This window comes from Molothrus ater, chromosome 1 (assembly GCF_012460135.2).
Source record: "Molothrus ater isolate BHLD 08-10-18 breed brown headed cowbird chromosome 1, BPBGC_Mater_1.1, whole genome shotgun sequence".
NCBI classification, from domain to species: Eukaryota; Metazoa; Chordata; class Aves; order Passeriformes; family Icteridae; genus Molothrus; species Molothrus ater.
In genome coordinates this window covers 57455440-57469321 of record NC_050478.2, presented here as the reverse complement: position 1 = coordinate 57469321, position 13882 = coordinate 57455440, and the positions used below count along the sequence as shown (strand labels likewise).

Genomic DNA, 13882 nt, shown 5'->3' with positions numbered 1-13882 from the left:
CATCTGTTTTAACTATATCTTATAGTATTTATGTGCAGTATAATTAAGTTGAACATATTTCATATTTCAGTCTGGTGCTGTTTGCAGGCTGTTAGGAAATAAAGGTTACAGTTGTTTTGCTTCTTTGTCTGTGTGGTGTGGACAAGGTCACACCTGAAAACTGTAGCTGCACAAGTGTTATGGTTTAAGCCCAGCCAGCTGCCAAGCCCAGTGCAGTTGCTGGGCACTCTCCAGCCCCTAGGATTGAGGAGAGAATTGGAAGGGTAAAAGATAGAAAACTCATGGGTTGAGATGAAGACAGTTTAAGAGGGAAAGCAAAAGCCCCATACACAAAAGCGACACAAAACAAGGAATTACTTTACTTCTTCCCATGGGCAGCCAGATGTTCAGCTATCCCCAGGAGAGCAGAGCCTGTCATTACATGTAATGGTTACTTAGGAAGACAAACACCATCACTCCAAATGTCCTCCCCTTCCTCCTTCGTCCCCCCATTCTGTATACTGACCATGATGTCATGTGATCTGGAATATCCCTCTGGTCAGTAGGGCTCACCTGTCCTGGCTGTCCTCCCAACCTCCCATGCACCTCCAACTGCCTTGCCAGTGTGGCAGTATGAAAAGCAGAAAGGCCTTGGATCTGTGTAAGCCTTGCTCAGTGTTACAAATGATCAATCGAAAGCCACATTACCAAAAATGTGAAAAGATTTACTTATCTTTTTCTGCGACCAGAATACGGTCCTCAAAACCACCACAGCCAAAGAGACAGGGTCGAGCCCGGGATCGGCACTGGGTGAGCCTGGATCCGACCTCTATCGCATCGAATCCACCCCCCCCCCCCCCCCCCGCCGCCCCATTCACAAGAGTCGCTTCTAGCGGGGATGTTTTATACAGTTTATTGTGCCCCAGGCGAAGGAGTCCCACTTTCTTTTGTAACTCTTCACATTCATAGTTGGTTCTTTCACTGTTCAGAGCTGGACAATCGCCATTTCCTGGTTGATAGCCAGTGTTCATAGAATCTTGGGAAGTCACGTATTCACATGTATCTTTCTGGCGACTTCGTCTATCTTGATCGATGTTATCAACAGGGCGATGATCGCTCTTAGGTGTCTTCCGATGGCTCGGGATAGCGATGATCATTGCGCTGGGTGCGTCTATTCATAAGCTAAATGCCGATTTTTCTCCTGCCACCTTCAGGAATTTCAGAGTTTGAATAGATGTCCACCTCTTGGGCTGCTTGTGGTCAGAGACTCGTTGGGATTTCACAATCTTTATAAAATACATTCTTTTATAGCATGAATTGTTTCCCAACATATATTACACTCAGAAATAACAATAATATCTCTGTATTATCATTACTGTGTTAAACACAAATCCAAAACAGTCACATACCAGCCTCTGTCAAGAAAGTTAACTCTACCCTGGACAAAACCAACACAACAGGTAAACCATGTGCTGCTCTATGCTGCTAAACTTTAAACCCCTTTTGTTGAGTCCTTTTCTCATCCTGTGAGCAGAAGGCACCCTCATGCCTTCACATCAAGGTTTATACACACAGTGTTAATATACCCCTGAGCTTTCTTATCTCCAGGCTGTACAGTCCCAGCTGTCTGGGGCTCAGCCCCTGCTTCTATAAAGATGCTTTGCTCCCAGTGATGGTGTCTTTGTGACCTTGTGCTGGACTTGTTTAAGCAAATCCCTGTTCCTCGTGTACTGAGGAGCCCATAAATAGGCACAGAGCTTTACATGTGGCCTTTAATGCTAAGCAGGGAGGAAGGATCACCTTCCATGACCTGCTGGCAGGACTTTGTGATGCTAGCTGAGATGCTGTTGCCCACCTTTGCCATGGAGTTGTATTGCTGGCTCATGGTCAGCTCACTGTCCATGAGAACCACCAAGTCCTTCTCCACAGAACTGTCTCCAGCCAGTCAGCCCCAAACATGTGCTATGGCCACAGATTATTCCTTCTCAGTTGCAGGAGTTTGTATTTCTTCTTGTTGAATTTAAGATTCCTTTTCTTCTTGGATTAAATAGGAAACTTAAGATTTCCTATTTCTTGTTGTTGAACTTAAGATTCCTTTTTTCCCATTTCTCCCTCGTCTGAATAGCAGCACAACCATCTGGTTTGTTAGTGACTCCTCTGTCAATGACAGTTTTCTATTGTCTGAAAAACTTGATGATAAAAGTATTGTTAATGAAGGATGTTGAAGACTATTGGTCCTAGTATCAGCTCCCGGATATAATGATAAGACTTGCCTTCTAGTGGACTTGCTGCAGCTGATCACAAGCCTCTGTGCCCAGGTATTCAGGCAGTTTTTATTAGATCTCACTTCCACTTATCCAACCCTTGTTTTATCAGTGTGTTTATGAGGATATTATGGGAGACCAAGATAAAAACCTTACTAAAGTAAAAATAAGGAACATCCACTGCTTTTCCCTTGGCCACTAAGATAGTCAGTTTACTGAAGAAAGTTATCTCAGTGGAAATGCATGATTTCCCCTTTCTAGATTTCCCCTTTCTAAATTCATGCTGACAACTCTCAGTCTTTTTCTGCCATGTGTTTGGAAGTGGTTTCCAGGGTTAGTTGCTCCATCACCTTTCCAGAGACTGGGGTTAGGTTAACCAACCCTGCAATTCCCTGGATCATCCTTCATACTTTTCTTGGAGGAATTAGTGATAATTGCTCCCTTCTTGTTCTTAAGAATCTCTCCCAGTCATTGAGACCTTTCAAAGATTATTGAGAATGGTCTTGCGGGATATCACCAGCTCCCTCAGCTCTCATGTGTTCAACCTCTCAGTCCCCAATGGACACAAATATGTCCAGTTTGTTTTGGTTCTCCTTGGCTTAGTCCTCCTCTACGGAGGGTATGTTTGGATCCAGATTTTACCTGTGGTCTCAGGGGCTTGAGGTTCCCAAAGGCCTGTCTCACTGATAAAGACTGATATAAAGAAGGCTGTACCTCAGTGTCATCTGTGTCCTTATCCATCAGGTCCCCTGCCCCATTCAGCAAGTGGGCCCCACCCTGAGACCTTCCAGCTTGCTACCACCACCACCTGTTCTCTCCACCATGCTTTCTTAACCAGAATGGACCTTTTCTCCCTGAAAGACTCCCCCCCACCCCCAGCAATGATATGAGGTGGTATACAATAACTCCAGGTGCTGGCCTACTGCAAAAATTAACTCTGTAGTGGCTGGGACCAGGACACCCAGTTTCCTTCTGGTATTTTAAGTGCAAATGGTGCACTTGACTAGACATACCTGTTTAGCACTGTGGACTGTGAAATGCAAAACATCTTGGAACAAACAGTCTGTTCTCATCTATAGGGCTAGAGAATGTATTCTGGAGAAGTGATCAAACAGTTTGAGTGTAGCAATTCTGTAATCTCTATTCCCTCTGCTATTTGACGTGCTGGATGTTTTCAGCAATCAACATAATTTTGTGAAATAATATCTACTGCACAAACAAAAAATCTTCCTTATAATCTTATTAAGAGAAAACCAAACTATTTTATGAACACATTTTTCAGTACAAGGTTCATAAAAATGCATGTTGTTTTTAAATTTGCATTTACTTTGTTTTCTTTGCTGCAGAATCTCAAAGTTACACGGAAGCCATTAACCTCTCTGTGGTGATGTCTGATGGCACCGTGGGCACTAACTCTTCTTTGCTGAGGGTCAACATGCAGACTGATCCCTCTTTTCAACGCTGTTTTGCATCTTCATCTACTATTGCAAATAGCAGTCCTGTCCCAGGGGCAGAAAGGTAGGAAAAGATTCTCTTCCATTATTGTTTATTTCTCATAATGGTAGTTCCCAGACAAAACATTATGCTTGCATCTTCACTGCAGACCATTTTCTAAGAATTTTGAGGTGGGTTGTCACATTTATTGTTGGAGTCCATTGAATGGATTTTAACACATACAGAGGTGTTACTTTTATGTGAGGGACACAATTAGCTTTGAACATAAGTGAGAAGACAAATAGAATTTTATAGCTCAGTTATGTTATTTGTGCTAGCACATATATATAGCTCATATATAAGCTCATATATATTTTTCTGTGTGCTTAACTGGCATCTCTGATGTTTAACTTAAAGCCATGTCATGAAAATTCACATAGAAATAAGCTGTATATGAGAGAAAGGGAGCGCTCTTCTCACTGCAGGTATATGTTTTTAGTCAGTAAAATGTCAGTAGATCTGCTTTGGTAGTGTATAGCTGATTACCTTTCAACTGATTAGCAGGCTTAGAAATTTTATTGTTTTACAGTTAGATTGTGGTAAACATGTAGGGCTCTTGACAATACTGTGAACTGTATAAATTTACAAAGTATTTCTTGTTCAAAGAAGCTTACAGCATAAGCTAAGAAATGTCAAGAAACAGCAAACTAACAAGGAGTCCCTAGTTACTGTTAGAATGGTCAGAAGACCATAACAATGTGTGATCAGTCATTAGCTGTGCACTATATTTACTCGATAGACAAGGTGGTACATTAGACCTGAAGAAGTTGCCTTCTCTATCACTCTGCAAAAACATTCCTTTCTGGCTAATTATCCTATTCTTGTTTGTAGCTATTTGGCTCCTTTTTCACAGTAAGTATTTTGGAATACTTCTGGTTGGAGTGTCAGTACTTCAAGTATGTCATTACCTACTTATCTTTTATTTATCTTCCAATCTAACTGGTTTCATTTTCAGTCAGTACTGAGACTGTTGAAAGAATGTTTTGGTTTTGTGATTACAAATGTGAACCTTAAGATAGAACAAAATATGTTGGTATTTGCTGCAGAAGAGGCAGTGTAACAATTACAAGTGGATATGTATTAAAAGCTTATCAGTCAATTCAGTCATTATCAAGTTTACATTCCTACTTCAGACTTCGTCTAGAAAATTTTGTTTGCTTCTTTCTAAATACTTTTTCTATAATTTTTTTATTTCACCTAGAAGATAGCTGCAGCTCTAGAGGTGAGGTTTTTTTCTTGCAGCAATGTCTTTTTCAATTTGCTTACCTTCCATTTATTTAATGGCCTTTCTAATTTGAGCTGTTTAAATCTACTGGCATTCATTTCCACAACTCCCTTTTAATTAAAAATCCTTTCTTTTTTGATATATATATTATGTCAGCTTTTTCTCTTTGCATTTCACAATGAGTTTTTTCTCTTTGGATTTGGTAATATTAGTAATCTTTTCCAGCTACAGTATAAGGGCATTTCATTTTCAGAAGCAAGGAGACAGCTTAAACTTTTATCAAATGATTTTATCAGATGCTTAGTTTCTTTTGTTTGGAAAAACATTTTTTTATTTTTTACTTGAACAAGTAGAATTGCTACCCAGTAGAAAAACAGAATGTTTACTGTTGAAGTATTTAATTCTATAAATCAGAGATTTTCCACCAATTAAATTAACCACTGGACCTGCCTCTTTATTTTTTTTTTTAATATAAATTGTATTGAAATAGATCTGGTCTGCAACTTATTCCTTGTGAATTGTGTTCTTACCATTATCATAGTTACTGATTTGTTATGTGATGGTGCATAACCCCCTCCTCAGCCCATTTATATTTTGATGAGCATAAGACACTCTGCATGCAAGAGCTGGTATGGCCGTGTCATGTTTCTTCCATAACGTCTACCTCTGTGCAGCTTTGGCATAAGAAATCATTGCCTCTTATTATTTTTCAGGTAGCACTTTAGCTCATCAGGACAGCTGTATGTGAAGCAATGCTGCAAACAGCCTCACTAAACTGTTTCAAATTAAAACTATACCCCTCAAACAGGGAGAAGTATTTTTAGCTGTCATTATTTTTATGGACTGGTTTACTGTGCAAACTCAGAAACTATCCCATCAACATGGCTAGGTGGAGGGTGAGATAAGACAGAGCATAATGGATGTACATTGAAGAAGTTACTGGTCAGGATGAGGTTGGAATCCCTTGATCTAACTGCATTCATTACCTGGTCCAGCATGTTTTCAATGAGCGCCCTGGGATTTTTTTTGTTCTGTCATGTTTCATTTCTTTCAATGGCCACTGAAGTATGGGTTGTACAGTAACATTTTAAGGGAATGATGTGGCTGCTGTTTTGTTTTTGTGTTAAATTTTTGGCTTTTTTTTTTTTTTTTTGACAGCTCTTCTGCCGCAGAATATCCTTGGCTTGAAAACAGCTCTAAAGCTTCCCTGTCAACCCAGTTTTCAGTGGGAAACACCAGGCAGCCAGCAGGTTACCTTGTGCCCTCTGAATTTTCAAGTGCTGTGCAGGATGTCTCTCTCCTGTCTCATTTCCAAACTCCAGGAATGCAAGTTGTCAACCTGAGCAACCTGGAGAGTTCACCAGCAAAGCCACACCAAGAACATGGTATCAGCAGCAGTGCCCATGCCTACCTGAGCTACAGCACTGGTTCCAGGGATAGTGGCTCCTCTCAAGAGGAGATACAAACTACTTGCATAGCCAATGCTAGCACATCTAAAACGCTGAGCTCATCAGTGGCAAGTGCTGATGACAATGACTTTTTGACACAGAACTTTTTTACAGTGGCCTCTGGACACAACAGCCAGAACAGTGCAGTTCCACATCACCATGGAGGGAACCTACATGCTCAACCGCCTCTTCCAGAGAAGACGAGGTCCTCTGAAGGAGAACGTTCCTTTTACTCTGTGTCACCGTCTTCAAGTGGCTTCTCTAGCCCTCACAGTGGAAGCACAATCAGCATTCCCTTCCCAAATGTCCTCCCAGATTTTTCAAAAATGTTAAGCCCTTCCCCAGTGCCAGGTAGGTTCTGTATCAGAGAAATGCAAAGTACATTAGATTTTATATAAGTTTATAAAAAGATTTGTGGGGGTTTTAAAAGTGGAGAGGGAAAAAAAATAATGGAATGAAAATGGCACAGAGGACTTGAATGTTTGCAGTAAATGGTTGCCAGTTCCTTGTCTTTGGATGCAGTATTCAGGAAACAAGGCTTTAGATTTATTCCTCTGCTTCCTAGAAGCCAGCCATCGGTCAGCTTACTATTTCAGCTGTCAGATTACAGTGGACCAGTGTTGAGTTCAATTTCTTTTTAAAAGGGCTGGCTTCTCTCTGTACCTTTTAGAGTTGTGCCGATAAAAGTAAAAGATGTACATGTGTATTTGTTGGGCCCTGTTGAGAAGTTTGTATTTAATGCAGCTTTATAACTAAAAGGTTTTAATATTTTAGGATTTTGCAAAATGAAACATAGAACATGCTTTCAAAATCTTAGTGTATGGTATTATATTTGCTGGTTCTAAAACAGCTCAGTTTCTCTAAACTGTCCTAATGATGAGTTTTTTGAGTATCCGTGGTGATTGGAACTCGGAAAGAAAAGTAAAAGCACTTTTGTATTTTAAAACATTCTTGACTTTTTTTTCTTTTTATTTCACAGAAAACACAGCTGATAAACATGTGACGGTAAAATTTGTTCAGGACACATCCAAGTTCTGGTATAAGCCAGATATTTCAAGAGAACAAGGTATATCTATTGATAAATATTCTGACATACCCGTTCAGCTATTTTGTGAAGTCTTGATTTTAGATAGATATCTCATCTCTAAAAGAAATATAAAACCTAGAAAGGCCATAGACAACCCCCTCTTGTTTCTTTCATTGAAAGGCTGAATTTGAGTCTGGAGGGCAGTCAAATAGTCCTGAAAAATTTTCAGTTAATCAAACAAATTGTTAACCTAACTGAACTAACTATGAAGTAATATAGATCTACCTGTGGTAGCTGCTGCAAATGGTCTTTGGTATGAAGCTGCAGATTTTTGAATTTTGATTTTTGAATGAAACAACACCAAATGGCTGTCTGCTCTCTGAAACCTTTTGAGGGTAAGTGTGCTGTTCTGACATGATCTCAGCATAATTCATTAGCTAGGTCACCATGAAGGCATCCTCACCCACCATTCATTTTGTAGCCTGAATTTCAATGTCAAGAGATATACATTATTTCTTAAAGGTCAGTACCATGGAACAACATCTTTATGATGTATGATGCAGATACAGCACTTTCATTTGTAGATGTATTATTCAGTGAACTGAAGAAATCTTTTATTACCTATGTGGAAGTTAATACTTACGAGCACCTGGGGTACTGCATCTGGCATACAGGAAAGACATAGACCTGTTGGAGCGAGTACAGAAGAGGGCCACAAAGTTGATTAGAGGGATGGAACACGTTTCCTATGAGGAAAGGCTGAGAGAATTGAGATTTTTCAATCTGGAGAAGGAAGAGCTTCAGAGTGACCTAATTGCAGCCTTCCAGTACCTGAGTGGAGCCTGCAAGAAGGATGGAGAGGGACTTTTTAGAAGATCATGTAGTGGTGACAGGGCAAGGTGAAATGGTTTCAAACTGAAAGTAGGTTTAGATTAAATATTAGAAAAAAATTATTTACTGTGAGGGTGATGAGGCGCTGGAAGAGAATGCCCAGAGCAGCTGTGGGATGCCCTCCATCCATGGAAATGTTCAAGACCAGGCTGGATATGGCTCTGGTGTAATGAAAGTTGTCTCTGTTCATGGCAGGAGCATTGGAAGTAGATGATCTTGAAGGTTCATTCCAATCCAGGCCATTCTTCCATGATTCTATGAACTTAGACACTGTCCCTACAACAGTACATATATAAGTATGCTGGGTGCTCGTTACAATCCACTAATTCTAGAGGAGCAAAGTGAGCTTTCTGTGGATTTTGGATAGAAACTTCAGGTTTGAATATTCTGTGAAATGAGACTAAAACCAAACATGGTTAAATGTTGATACCAAAAAAATGATATCTTTTATTTAACAGTAAATGAGAAAGAGAAAGAAATAGAAAAAGAGGTTGTGGGGAGACAGGAAGAATGACAGGAATAGATTAAGTAGAAATATATCTCCCCTCTGTGGGTCCCAAGATTAATACAAGTTGGGCCCAGGTACCTCCCCTGAAGGGGGATACTCTCTCTTGCAAGACTGAATCAGTTGCATCACTTTGCATCATGCATAGTGCTGTGGTGCAGGGCCTCAGGAATGAGTCTGGGGAGTGCTTTAGGGGTCTTTGTTGGATTATGAAACTTCCTCAGCTGCCCCTCACATGAGTGTCCTGCAGATGTGGTTTTCCCAGAGTGGGGAGTTTTACAGCTGAACTAGTTTGTGTAATGGAGGGTGGATGTTCACTGTGTCTGACCAGAGGTCATGACATATACCCAAAACTGTCCTTGTCCCCTCTTTGTTGGGGAGGAGTCTGTGCAAGCTTGGCTGCAGATTAGGGTGGGCTTTGGTGGTGCAGCTTCATTGCTGCAGCTTCATTACACACTTTTGCTAAAATGGGCAAAAGTCCTTTATAACAGTGTTTCAGCCATGAAACTATAACATTTCAGTCTCTGGCAGTGCTTTCCAAATGCAATTGGTCTGATTGTGCTTGTGTTTATACTGTAATAGTCAGCTACAGTGAATTGTGATTAATGAGATAAGGCAGGATTTTAAGCTGGAATTTTTTAAAATGCGGCTGTCAAAAATGAAAAATTACTAACTAGTTCTACATTGAGAAAGGTATTCATACTAAACCAAAATAGTGTGAACTTCAGCTATTGGCAAATGATGAATTGCTGTGTCTGTCTAGTTACTATGTTCTCAGATGGTGAGGATGTTCTTTTGTGGTAAATAGGATGCCTGGGGAATAAAGACATAGAAAACAGAACATTAATTCATTTCTGGATGATACTTTGCTGGTCCTTTCACTCCAGTCTCCTTTGCATTATCTACTGACCATCCATAATGAAAACTGAGTCTTTAAATATGCAGAAAAATACCTCACGTGATGTGTGTCCAGTGAGGGACATAGATATAAAGCAATTTAAAACCTAATTGCTTGAACAAATGAAACAACAGTCTTCCCAACCTTTTAATATGCCTCTTTTCATCCTTAAAGTAAAACTTCATTTAAAATATGTTTTAAGGTACTCTTGTTGATCTTTTTTGATCTTTTTTCCCCTGTGTTTAATAGACTGCTCATGTGACAAATTATTACTGCATCCCTTTGTATTTAGAAGTGTTATGTATTGATTAATTGTAGGGGTTTGTGTATTCATCCTTATCCTCTCAAAACAAGACATATTGTTGTGAAAAAAGGTTCTTTCCTTTGCCATCTGACAGATGAAGATAATAGAATGCATATGTTTGCTTTACTTGCTTTGACAGAAGAGAGAATTGTCTGCATTTTTCTGATTTTTTTTTTACTTCCCCTTTTTTCATGAAATGAACCTTTGCTTTGTAAACATTGCTCCGACCTTGCAAAATATGCCTTTGTGCCCCATATGCATAATATCCATGTTCTGTATGTACAGTCAATTAAGGACTCCAGTACCAAATTTGGGCTCTTTCTAGGGTTTCTCTGAAGGCATGCTGATGGCTGGAAGTTCTAGAAACAAAGTATACTGGTATACACACGTATTTGTAAAACTTGTATGGGGGAGGAAAGAAAGCAAAGTACAAAGATTTTATTAAGATCAATCATTAGATTAATTTTTGTCTGTTTTCAAAGTAAGTTTAAAATTTTGGGCTGCTAGATTTCAAAGTCTGCAACTGACTTGTGCAAAGTAGCAGCAATTTCCCTGCAAGTGTTCCCTCTTGGAGAGGATTTCATACTGCACTTGCAGAAGAGATCCCAAAATACAGATGAAAAGTACTTCAAAGAGCAGAATATACACTTACATTCCTTCCTTTGCTTCAAAACTCCTAAGGCAGTAAGATAGCTTTGCAGGGACAAAAACTTGGTGGTGGATGAAAATGAATCTGTCCTGCCTGTTGAGGCTGAATAGGAAGTGAAAAACAGTGCTGTCTAGTCAGTGTGGGAATTACAGAGAGCTATGCAGTCTTTTAACAAATTGACACAATTTAAGCAGAAGTAGACTTGCTCTTGCGCTGGTTGTAGGAATTCTGGTGGGACCTGAGCACTCCTCTTAGTTTAAAAACCAGTAAAAATCAGGGTTCTGTACTTCAGGCTTCTTTTAAAATAAGTATCTGTGAGATTTGGACAAGGAGTTTCCACTCAGGTCCCCCAAACACACTTGATTGTGCTTTGTTGCATGGCAATGAGGATAGAGAAAAAGTTCTTACTTCTTCTGGTGTCCTATTCATTATACATTTGTACTTCTGTACTTTCTGAGTGTGTGCATTGTGCTTGAACTGTTTTTCTGTCTCTTTCCTGGAATCTCTTGCAGCGATTGCTGTTCTTAAGGAAAAGGAACCTGGGTCTTTCATTGTTCGAGACAGTCATTCTTTCCGGGGAGCCTATGGGCTAGCAATGAAAGTTGCCACACCACCTCCTTCTGTGCTACAGTTAAAGAAAGGTACTTCTATATGCTATTGAAAATGCTATATATAGTAGGTAGTCCTTATTGGTGGGTAGCAATCTGTTGGAATCTTCCCCTCTTCTCATAAGTGTAACTTGAATTGCAGGTTACAGTTGATGTGTTGTTAAATGAGACTGGATACGATGCCTGTTATACTATATGGTTTCACCACGACTTCTGTTGTGTCTGTGTATGTGTTGTACCTCATCAGCCTAATGAAAATCAGTGTCATCTCAGCAACTGGTCTTCCCTAGCAATCAGAAGTTTGCATTTGATTCACAGGCTACAATGTAAAGTTTTTACTCTGCTGGAGGGCTGAATATTTTTAATCCCAAAATTTTATTTTGAGACAGTTCTATTTCAGATAAAAATCTGAAGAGATTCCTAAGGATAATTGTTTAAAAGAAGTGATGATCTATATATCTACTCTGTCAGCTCTAGTGCCTCCATATATAACTCATGCCTGATGGTTGTGAAACATAAAGTGAGAAGAACATGCAGAAATCAATAATTGGTATATGGAAACTCAGCAGCCAGTATCTGTAGTGTTCTTGGTTCCATTTGTACTACTGCAAGGTTAGTGGAGTGGTTCTTGTTGCTGCTGTTTTTCTTATACAAAGCTTATTATGTTTCATTAGTATATAATGACTGGTGAGGTAGGCAATTAAGATTACAGGAAAGCATTTATTCTTAGTGTTGTTTTTATGGAAGTATGATTTTGGTTGTTTTTGTTTGTTTTTTTGTTTGGCTGTTGGTTTGGATTTGCTTACTCTTTGGCAACTGTTAGCAGTTCACCTCTATTACAGTAACACTTTGAATCTGTTTTAATCTTGTGTCTTGAAACAATTTTTAGTAACAACTTGCCATGTAGTCCTTTTTGTTGCCAATAAACATCAGTAGAACCACTCCAATGATTTACGTAATGAACTCAGCGTAGGTGTACTGGGGTGGTGATAGCAACAACTAGGAGGCAAATTGAAAGTGGCTTGTAGGGTGTTTCTAGTAGTCTTTTCTTATTAGTGAAGTCCAGGAAGACATGAAAGCTCACACTCTGCTAGGCTTTAAGAGACAGTTTATGTTAGTAGTAGTCAAACTAGTATTCTTCCACTTCTCACTTCATGATACTTAGCTTATCTGGTTTCCCTTGTTTAATCCCAGAAGACACAGATTGGTTCTGTTTCCTGTAGTGTTTCTTGTTCCAGGCTTCCCCTCCCCACATATCTTGTAGTAATTTATTTTTAATTGGTGGAAGCATAACAGCAAACAGTAAGCTGTTTGAAAAAGTGATCAGTGCAATATTTGCTTGCATAGAAGTTTCTGCTGTTCATATTAATGCATTCATCTGTATTGGCCTGAAGGTCAACCCTTGAGGTGTTTCCTGATAGATGAAAGGGAACATCTGTTTGTAGCTCTTTTGTTAAGCTTTTAATGGTTTGATAGCTTTGTCCTGTTGGTATGAAATAACCTTTTAGCTATTTGGAGGAGGATTAGTTTTGTAGTCAGGTATGAAATACTGTCAATCTATCTTCCAAGAAATATTTGTCTTAATTATATGTCTGCATATATATGTACAGGTTTAAAAGAATGTTAAATCTTGAGGGATTTTTTTACGGGTCTCTTGGACTTTGAATCTCCTCTTTTCATCCAACTCTACAGTTTTGGTTTGTCTTTGATTCCTGAGATTAAAACTGTCTTAAAAATCAAGTGAAACTCCAGTGCTTCATGTAAATGTTTGTTTTCAGATGCAGAGACATAGCATAAAACTGCAGACATTTAGAAATGTAAAAATGCACTGAGAGAATTGCCATCATTACCTTTGTGTAGCTTAATCTACTCTTCTTTTAATCTGGGGAACTTCTGTGAACAGAAGTATCACTGGAAATGGGAATATTTTTTCATACTTCTCTTCCTTGTCACTTTGGATACAAGTTCTTTTAATGGGCAAGTGCATCAGACTTTCTAACCATTCATTTTCCAAATTTCTGTTCCTGTCTGTAGCTGGGACCATATTTGGACATTTTTGAAACCAGTGTATATTTGGATGTCAGTCACTTAAGAATATAAAACCATTTCCTCTGGCTGTCTGAAGTGAGCTGTTTGCTTATTTGCTTTTTGAAAAACAACCTTTTAAATACATCTTGTAACTTGCAGAGTAGGTCTAATTGTATTCTTTGCATTTTGTATGTAAAACATTTGGTAGTAATGTGGAAAAACTGCTTCATAAATATCTAGTTTGTGAGAGTTGTCTGTTAATTGCTTCTTTTTATGAGCTTTATTTTTCAACACAGTTGGAGATTCATCAAATGAACTTGTAAGGCACTTTCTGATTGAATGTACTCAGAAGGGGGTACGCTTGAAAGGATGCCCGAATGAACCATATTTTGGTGAGTACTGTGCATCACAGGGACTGAGAAGATGGAAACAGTTGGCATTTGCCAGTGCTGGCTTGGATGGAATACAAATGAGAGACTACTTTGTTTGAGTCCTGATGACTTCTGTAGGAACCCATTCCAAGGTTCCAGGAACCTTTAACACATTTACTTTAAGCAGATAT

The 13882-nt window shown here is 39.2% G+C and overlaps 1 protein-coding gene across 1 annotated transcript in view; it reads left to right on the top strand.

Annotated features, from left to right (window-relative positions):
* Positions 1–13882, top strand: part of TNS3 (tensin 3) — a 213040-nt gene that overhangs the window by 184330 nt on the left and 14828 nt on the right. The window contains exons 21-25 of the mRNA XM_036398155.2: positions 3590–3761; positions 6121–6761; positions 7390–7476; positions 11197–11325; positions 13617–13712. Coding sequence (XP_036254048.1) covers positions 3590–3761; positions 6121–6761; positions 7390–7476; positions 11197–11325; positions 13617–13712 — 1125 coding nt within the window. The remainder of the gene's footprint in view (positions 1–3589; positions 3762–6120; positions 6762–7389; positions 7477–11196; positions 11326–13616; positions 13713–13882) is intronic.